This window comes from Sceloporus undulatus, chromosome 5 (genome assembly GCF_019175285.1).
Source record: "Sceloporus undulatus isolate JIND9_A2432 ecotype Alabama chromosome 5, SceUnd_v1.1, whole genome shotgun sequence".
In the NCBI taxonomy this organism is placed as follows: domain Eukaryota; kingdom Metazoa; phylum Chordata; class Lepidosauria; order Squamata; family Phrynosomatidae; genus Sceloporus; species Sceloporus undulatus.
In genome coordinates this window covers 163826093-163836320 of record NC_056526.1, presented here as the reverse complement: position 1 = coordinate 163836320, position 10228 = coordinate 163826093, and the positions used below count along the sequence as shown (strand labels likewise).

Below are 10228 nucleotides of genomic sequence, written 5' to 3'. Positions count from 1 at the left end.
CTTCCTGCACTAGGACTTCAGGAAGATAAGACTGTCAGTGTCCTACAGATAGGGACATGCTTCTCAATAACTATAAAAAGGATTGCATTGTTGCTTGTGCTATTGCATAGCTCACAGAACAGCTGGGAAGGTCACACCTTATCATTTGCATTCCATTTTTCATCTTCCCCTAAGGAGTCCTGTACTGGATTTTCCCCTCCCCTCCACCCAAAGCTGGCTGCAAAGACTTGAAAGCTGGCTTCACAGTAAACAATTGTGTACTACTTTTAACTCAGCTGTTTCCCTTCCCACTCCTACCCTTAAGGAGAGTAGGCAATAGCCATTGGAATGAGCTTGCATGACCACAATTGCTTCTTTCAGTAAGCAATAACAATAAATACAGCTGCCTACTAAGATGGACCTGAAGGTATCCTCTTTGAAGTACAATACCTATAGAACAGCTGTCTCACACAGGGTCATGACAACACACTGATTTCCCCATTTATGGATTTTAGGTTTCCTTAACATTGGATCAATATTGCAGCAAAGCAATCCTATTAATCATGCTGCTTGCACACATACAGAATATTGCGATAACTGCTTTCAGCTTTTAATGTTTTGTCATGCTTTTCCGAAGGATTCTTAGCTTAAAATAGTAGTCCTGTGTGTTCTCCCAGCCTGTGTCTGCATGGCAAAAATAATCCAGGTTGACACCACTTTAGCTGTCATGGCTCAATGCTATGGAATTCTGGGAACTGTAGATTTGTGAGACATTTAGCCTCTGTCAGAGAGCTTTGGTGCCACAACAAATTACAGTTCCCAAAATTTGATAGCACTGAGCCATGGCAGCCCATCATTAGTAACATTTGCCCTTTTGTTGCTTGACCACACCCTTGTGACCATACTCTGTTGCTCAGTCACACATGTCCCACCTGTGATATGTTTTCACCTGTGATGTGTTGGAAGGTATGCTGTTCTTAGACAGAAAAGAAAAGGAGTAGTGATATCTGAGGTTAGGAACCTGGAAAGACACATGAAGTAAAGCCCATTACTGTTTACAGATGGTAGAAGAATGGGATAAGTGCTTGAGGGTGTGATAATCTTCCCCTGATTGTGCTACTAACATGAATTAAGCACGGGAGAAGGACACCTTCCTCCTGTGTGATAATCTCTACAGATACAGTTGGGTGTCTTGTGGTAGTGGTGCAATACTGGACTGAATTTTCCTTCAGATCTTCACACATTAGTCAGAGCTGAATCTGCATGAGTAGCCTGTTCATATAATCTGACTAAGATGCAGAACTGTCTGAGGAAGGGCTGGTAATGTGCCAGTCCTGCCAAACTTATTATCTGAACCAAAATACAAACTAAAATACCTGAAACAAAACATCCTGCAATATTTACACATCCCCAACTGTGTTCATACAGTTTCTGACTTTTTTTAAAAAGTGTGCCTATCAATGTGCATATTGATCCAAATAATATACAATAATGTATTGAGGTGGTTGCTTGTAAAAATGCCTATGTTTTGTGTACAAAACTAGGAGAAATTAGCATAAAAATACATTAGACTTTTCAGAGATTTTTTTTAAAATTGCACACTTCTTTGACAACGATATAGAATGATTTTTTTTAAAGTGGTGGAACAAATGCCAGAAAATTGAAAGATTGTTGTTGTGTGCCTTCAATTTGTGTTCAATTTATGGCAACTCTAGAGCAAATTTATCATGGTGTTTTCTTGGCAAGTTTATTCAGAAGGGATTTGCCCTTGCCTTCCTCTGAGTCTGACAGTGAGACTTGCACAAGGTCAGCCATTAGGTTTCCATGACCAAATGGGGTTTTGAACCCTGGGCTCCAAAGCTGTAGTCTGACACTCAAACCGTGACACCAAACTGGTTTTTTACCCATCTCTATTCTTGTTTATAAGAAAATAATGTGAAGTGTCTCATTTGGCTGAATATAAAATATGATGATCAAGCAGTAACTTAGTGCATTGTGCATGTAACCACTTGGTAAATTCATTTTATATTATGTCCTGCCAAGGAATGAACAGAATATTATCATACTCATGCTTCTTGGATTTTTGATAGGTGATTATGTGTGCCAGAAGTGTCGTCGTCCCATGAAATGTGTGTGGGCTTTACATATGGTTCTGTAACACAGTGTGTTATGTATAAATAATAATCTGGAAATGATCATCTCTGTGTACTATTTTTAGATTAGGAATGCCTAGATCAATAGACAATTGTTTGAACCTTGAGTAGCATAAATGTGCACGCCCTTCCTTTGGACATACATTTGTTTGCTTACTTTCATTGCAGAAATTCAATAGTCATTTTATTTTATTTTTTCTTATTTTTTACAGTCTGACAGCAATGCAAGCTTCCTCAGAGCTGCCAGGGCTGGCAATCTGGACAAAGTAGTGGAATTTCTAAAGGGAGGAATAGATATCAATACATGTAATCAGGTAAGTGGCCACACACTGGCTCATGTTTTATACATTTCAGCAGAATATAGGTTAAGTGGGGGAAAGGACAAATGGGGAAGGAAAGAAGAAAATGATACTTTTTTGTTCTTTTCCTCCCTTCTTTTCCCCTCTGCAGTGAACTGATTGTTGAAGAAAAAAGATTCAGTTTAGAAATATCTTATTCTTAGCCTATTTCCAAGTATGAAGTAAAAGATCTGATACAAGATCTGATACACTGGCTATGATACAGAAAGCCGTGGGGAGAATTTATTCATGATCAAATCTAACCAGATTTTAAAGAAGTATATTTTTTTTAAAAAAATGCTTCATGGAGAAGGTGCTTGAAACTGCTTATCAACTCTACCCACTGTTTGACAAGACTGTCCCCCACTCTTTGAGTCCCTCTTAATCAAGCATTACTTTTGATAGAGATGATGTGTACCAGAAGAGAAGCTGGTGGAGTGTGATTATTGATTTTCTTGGACTTCTCTGTATTTTTCAGCACAGTATACTATTTGACTTTCTGGATAGGCTGCATGGATTGAGAATTTAAAGTTCCATCTCATTTAATGTTTATTGTTTATCAACTAGAACACAAAGAGACCAGACAGAAAAATAGGGCACCAAAGAGCGACTTGATCTACACTCATCCCTTCCCATTTGCAGACTTGGGATCTGTGATTTTGGTCCTTCACAGATGGCAAGCAGGGAGGGACAAAATGGGGTGCACACATGGGAGCGCACCCCATTATAACCATTGGGGCTTGAATATCTGCAATATTTCCGATTTGCACATGGGAGGGGGGTCTGGAACGGATCCATGCTTTTGTGGATTTTCCCCAGGATTTAAATCCCATTTATGTACAAGATTTGGGTTCTTTGCCTTCCATGTGTTAAACTCCCTACTCTGGTCTCTTCCCAGAGACAGGCATTTAAACACCTGCTTAAAAGACCTTCCCATTAACATCTGCTAGCAAAAACCCCAAATTTCACCAATATGAGTAGGTTTTACATGGCCCAATGTAGTTGCTTCTACAGTGCAAATAACATTTTGATTTCTCTGGAATGCTGAAGCAACCTTCCCAGCCCTGAACTCAATAATCATGAGCAGGATAACTGGGGTAGGTTAAGCCTCCCCACTCCTTGTGATTTTGAACAGAATTGCTGGGATGGGAGAAGGTTAAAGCTTTCCCCTGCCCTCATGAATCTGAGCTTCCTTCCCAACTCCAGTGTATGAGTATGTGCATGAGCGCACACACACACATATATGAATGTGTATGAGCATGTGTAGCCCCTGCACCCCAAGCTGACATGGAAAAGGCTGTGTACCTCAGATGGAGATTTTTAATTTGGGGGTAATTAGTCTTACAGTATAACTTGAAGGAAAAAGAGCTAGAAGACAGAGCATCACAAACTGCCTAATACCGAGTCCCATCCCTGGTGCATCTAGCTTACTGTTGTCTATATCGAATGACAATGACTCTGGAGGATTGAATCCGTGTATAAAAAAAATCAGTGTATAAGAAGGGTCGACTGTAATCACTCTTCCCTTTATCTGTAATTAATTTATTAATTTATTGGGGAAAAATAAGACATAACTACAGAGCCAGTGTGATGTAGTAGTTTGAGTGCTGGCCTGAAAAGATGGTGTCTGTGCTATCAGCTGTGTTTTAAATAGCTATGGCATTTTCAGGTTTTAATCTGTTCTAACATCTGTCTAAGTGGTTTTTGCCTTAATTTTTAACCATGTTGCATTAAATGACATTAGAGTTCCTGAACTGGGCAAACCCGTACAGGAAATAGCCACAAGAATGTTAATGTTTGAAATTGATCTTTTTCTCTTAGTTCCCTATCTAATTGACTATCTAATTGCTCCTAAAGATTGGGTACTGTGCTTTAGAAAGATATTTAGCCATCCTTGTAATGAATCCCCTCCCATCCACAAACCCACTGTGATTGAAGATTTACCTGAATGGCCACCAGTAACTGCCGAAGAGGTGTTAGATGATATTGTCACATTAACTAATGTAAAAACACCACATGGTGACATGATACCACCTGATATATTTAAGATTAATCCTGATTGGTGCCTCCCATCCCCAGCATACTTGCTAGACATTTTAAATAAACTCAACAGGACAGGTACCTAGAGGTTGGACCTGTTACTTTATTGAACATAAAACTGTAGTGCAAACTGTACTCCAGACATCTTTTGAATAAATTATTATCTTGAGAAGAAGATAGTATATATTCAGTGAAGCTCAGGCAGGTATTTGCAAAGGTGCTATCATAACTGATGAATGTTTTGTCCTGTATCACTTAATTAAAAAGACCATACAGGGACCTCCTAGTTGTTTGATCTGTCTTTGACTTTTGATTCAGTAAATATGTCCCATATCTGGGAGAATTAGCCTAACAGCAATACTGACAAAATTTTACTTTGACTTATCCAAAATTTACATCTCAGCAATGTCAAAGATAATAAGTGGTCCAAATGGCCAGCTCACAGAAAATATTCAGGTCTCATAAAAAGTCCGACAAGGTTGCATTCTTGCTCCAATTCTTATTCCCCCCCAATAATGGAGTCCTTTGCTCCCCCACCCTTAAATCAAGCAAGATTCCAATTCTGATGTATGCCAATCATGTACATGGAGAGATCTTGAAGCACCTTTGAGACTAACTGAAAGAAAGAAATTGGCAGTATGAGCTTTTGTAGACTTCAGTCTACTTCTCAGATGTAGTTCTCGTGTCCCTTAATCAGATAGCTCTGAGACATATGCTAGTTAGGTTTAGCTTTTTTTGTGCTCAGGAACATTTCACCATCAATTACTCCAAAACCAAGATCGTAGTGTTTGGGAAAGGACAAAGAAAGCACAAGTGGCTATGGATAGCCATAGTATTGAACAACATAACTGTTTCAAATATCTTGGCATCCATTTCAGCAAAACTTTAATTGGAAAACTCACTAAGCAGCAGTTAAACTGTTAGTTTCTACAGCTGTACATCAGATTCTAAAAGTTTTTTTTTCTTTCCTAGCGGTGGTCAAGTGGAGCCTGCCTTAAAAATATTTGTTGAGAAGGCCTTTGCTCAAATGTTCTATGGAGCAGAGATATGGGGAGAAGACAATATTGCTCCATTGAAAGCACGCCAGAATGGGTTTAGGAGGAAAGTACAGTTCCTTTCTCCAGGAACACCAGCTGCTCTGCTAAAAACTGAGGCACACCTGTCCTTCATCAAATCTAGAGTTAATAAAAGCATGATTTAGTACTGGTGCAAACTGACCAAGATGGATGACACAAGGTCCACCCAAATGTGTTGGTACTAAGAAGAAGAGTGGGCTAAAACATGACAGCATAGACTGAATATATATTTTGTGTTGGTAGAACTGGCAGCTATGTTAGGATATCAACACAGCTTTAATAAACACATTCAAGAATTTAATCTATCCCTTGACAGGGAAGTTATAAATAATGGCTGTTCTTCTGGGTGGTTTGCTGCAATTAAAAAAGACCACCAATGTTCCAGCAATCTTTGTAATTTTTCTTAACCTCCCCCCATCTCTTTTGAGAAAGACTTTCACAGAATTAAGATTTTAAAAAATTCGTCTTCCTTTTTTGGAGGGAGAGTATCTCCACTCTGGTGTTTTTGTGGTAAAGGTTACATAGAAATGCCTGATGTGTTAGCCACTATATATTCACCCTAGAGAGTGTTGTCACAATTTGTGTCACTGTGGCCTGTTACAGACAGCCAAAATAAAGCTGCTTCGAGTCACAGTGGAGGTATGGTGTTTCAATGATGCATGCGTCCTAAGAGTCCAGAAGTCACACCAAAGCCACACTCCAGACTGGAGCGTGGCTTTGGTGTGGCTTCTGGACTCTTAAGATGCATGCATCATTGAAACACCATACCTCCATTGTGACTCGAAGCACCTTTATTTTGGCTGTCTGTAACAGGCCAATGTAGTAGCTGACCAACTTAGACTAATGAGATTTATTTGTTATCTGATGAAAAGTATATTTTTATCCTATTGTACTGTTTGCAATTGCAGCAAAGAAAATCAGAATAAAAACCATGAGTCAATTGGTATCTGATAGCAAGAATATATGATGTCATGTGCCTTCAAGTTGTTTCTGACCTATGATAACCCTAAGGTGAATTTATCGTAGGGTTTTCTGTGGCTGAGAGTGTGTGACTCACCCTAGGTTACAGAGTGAGTTTCCATACACACACACAATGTATTTCCACATGTAGATACTGTATTGTATTGTAGTCTCCTAAATATGTTTGCAGTGGCCTATGGCTATAAACAATAACATTTTGAACTGAATTGAGTGTTGGACCCAGTCTGACAAACTGTTTTGAGACCATGAGGTATCTGGAGACCAGAGTTCGATTCCCAGTTTGGCCATGAAACCCACTGGGTGACCTTGGGAAAATCACACACACTAAGCCTCAGGAGAAGGCAATGAGAAACCTCCTCTGAACAAATCTTGCCAAGAAAACCCCATGACAGGGTCACCATAAGTCAGAAATGACTTGAAGGCACACAACAACAACAACAACAACAACAACAACAACAACAAGTTGGACTATGGCTCTGAGAGATCAGGGTTCAAATTTTCATTTGGCTATGGGTGTCGGCCTTGGGCAAGTGACACTATCTCAGCCTCAGAGAACCACAAGGGCAAGCCCCCTCTGAACAAATTCTGCCATGAAAGGGCTTGCTTAGGATTGCTATACGTCAGAAGTGTCATGAAGGGACACAACAACAATAGCTACATATTACAACATAAGTACATTGTTCAGTTAGTCGTTCATAAACCTACCGTATATACTCAAGTATAAGTAGACCTCATGTATGAGTCGAAGCCAGGTTTCGGGGCGAAAATTAGGGATTCTGACATGACCTGTGGACAGGTGAGGGGTAAAACTTAGAAAAACAGCGGGTCTGGAAAAGAGGCTTAAGAAGTGAGTGCCTGCCCTCCTCCCTCCTCCTCAGTGTGCCAGTCCCTGTATTGACCCATGTATAAGTCGACCCATGTTTTTGGGTCAATTTTTGGGCACAAATTTCTCGACATAGTAGTTGAGCATATATGGTACTTGGCAGGAAGTGACCTGGGCTACTGTGCATGCAATGCATAAGCTCTGCCACTGTGCTGTAGTCCTTTCCCAGATCCTCCAGGAAAACCAAGATTCAAACCAGGGACCTCTAAATACTCAGCCTTATTGCCTGTTAGCCTGCAAGTCTCATTAGGTCTGGGCAGCATAGTTACTGGACAAAATCTGGGAAGCCACATCCTCATTAGTCCTATATGGTTACAAATTCTAATTCATACTCTCAAATTTGGATACTACCATTATTAGAAGGGGTAAATATTACTCTCTAGTATGAATGACTCTTAACCATTCTTTAGAATATTGCAATCGCTTTTGAGTGACACAAAGTCATGGTTTGACCTGCCTTGAGTCCAAGTTGGGAGAAAGACAGCATACAAAATAAATAAATAAATAAATGAAAGAGTAAGGCTACTGTGTGTCTAGTAGGATTTATAAAGAATTCAGTTAAAGAATAATTCCGACCATTTCTTTGCTTTCAGTACTGTTTGGAGTTATGGGAAAATCTGTCATTCTTTTCTTGGGAAAAGTAGTGCTGTATAATCACATATCATTCTGTTTATGAAGTTATTCTTCAACTATAAGCAGACAAACAGAAAAATAATCTGCATTTCTGACTGCTGCCAATGTAACAAAAAAACCTAACCCTAATAACTTCTGATCTCAACAGGAGACATTTAAATTCCAGGAAGACTTCAAATGGCTTCATTGAAGAGGCTGAGAAGAAGTTTACTCGAATTGTCTTTAGCAGAATGTTTCCTTTAGGCCAATGAGCTCCTACAGAGGAAAATAAAGGAATTCAAGTGTTACAAATATGATTCTGCTTTATGAAATGGAAAGGCAAAATGTCAACTTGGTTAGGCTTTATTATTTATTTATTTATTTTATATCCTGCCTTTTTGTTTGCCCTGGGACCTGGGGCAGCTTACAAAGATTAAAACAGATACACGTAAAAGTCAATATGAAAGGATGAGATAAGCTTTATTGCATGTTACTTAACAGCCCTGGAAGTATTTGCATATATAAATAAGGGAGACTGTTCCACAATTTAATTTCCCTGATCTATCTTATCTACACACACACACACACACACACACACACACACACACACACACACCCCACATACTCTTCTTCAATCTACATTCCAAGGGCAAAACACTTTATTGATCTGTTCTTGCACATGGTGTAAGGCAGTGTGGCCTGCAATATTTTGCTTCCTACAAATCAAGTTTATCTTCCCACACAATGCACCTGGTGCTCAGTGATCCCAAGTGCGGAAGTCTGAGGTTTCCCTTTCCATTTCAGTGTAACACCAGGCTGTAAGTAAACACTTGGTAGGATATTTTTAGAGTTGAGCTTAACTCAAGTTAAAGCAAATATAATGAAGTCGCTGATGGTCCTCTGCAGTAATGACAACTAGCAAATGCGGTGAAGAATTTGACTTATATCGATGTCAGTGTCAACTAAAGGCCCACAGATTTATGTCAGTTAAAATGTGGGTATTAAGAATGGAAATACTTTTTAAACCAGGTTTCATGCATGCACTATAAACCTTAGGAAATTTGCTTTAAAATAAGTGTTACAAATTTTGATAGAGCTTCGTACCCATTGTTATGCTAGCTGCTCTGAATTGTTTTACCTGAAATGTGGGAAATTAATTAAAGAAGTAATTTAATGTTAAGCACTCTTCAGATGACATGGGCTCCATTTTAAGAGTTTAGATGTTTGGATGAGAAGGCACTGGATGTGTATTCTGTCTTTGAATTATCTGTGTTCAGCTAGTGATAATGAAAGTTCATAGGTACTGTTGCGAGAGGCAGCAAAACCAGTAATGTGGAATCAGATTCCACGGAAAGACTGTTCTGTTTTCTTTCTTTTCTTTCATTCAAATGGTAAAATAGGGCCCCCTCATGTAGTTTACCACCTCTCTCCCCATCTGGTAAAAACATTCCATATGCAAGAGAGAGATTCCTAGTCTTATTCAGGCCTGTTCTCTTTTTCTGAAGTTTTTGATAAAGTCCTCTGTCAGTCAGGGTCAGCCAAAATCCTATCCCAGTCGGCAAACAGCCAAATATACAGCTGTGCATAGGTTGTAGCTTAGGCTTGTACCATGAGTGCTTCAAAATACTACTGCAGACATACAGGCTTAATAGTCTGTTAGCAGACATGTTGATTTTATTAGCATCATTCACACAAATGACATTGAATATATGTAAAAATAATGAGTAGGATCCAACAGTGGACTTCGATGATGAAACAATGGATCCAGTAGAACAAAGAAGAAATTTCCCCATATGGCTATAGTCCTTTAGGGTCCCCAGAACCAGCTCTGGAAGACTGGAAATCCTCCAGAATCAGTTTTCAGGCAGCATGGAGAGTTTGGGCATGGAAAGCAGAAATGGGGAGATGGGGGGGGGGGAGGGGGAGAGAGAGAGAGAGAGAGAGAGAGAGAGAGAGAGAGAACAGTTGTAGCATTGGACATCATTTTGATCCAAATGGTGGCATTCATGATTGGCAGATATTGCCTTGGATTGCCAGATTTCAGGGCTTGGAAACACAAGCCAGTAGTTTGCCAGGCTTAACTGGTTTGTTGCTGCAAGTTACAACGACACTCCAGGGAAGGCTAATTTAGGGCCAGAACAGACAGGCCAAAATAAAGCTGCTTTA

General features: G+C 39.5%; 1 protein-coding gene across 1 annotated transcript in view; it reads left to right on the top strand.

Moving 5' to 3' along the window:
* Window positions 1-10228, top strand: part of ANK2 (ankyrin 2) — a 198655-nt gene that overhangs the window by 18912 nt on the left and 169515 nt on the right. Inside the window, exon 2 of the mRNA XM_042470313.1 lies at window positions 2345-2446. Within this exon, the coding sequence (XP_042326247.1) occupies window positions 2345-2446 (102 nt within the window). The remainder of the gene's footprint in view (window positions 1-2344; window positions 2447-10228) is intronic.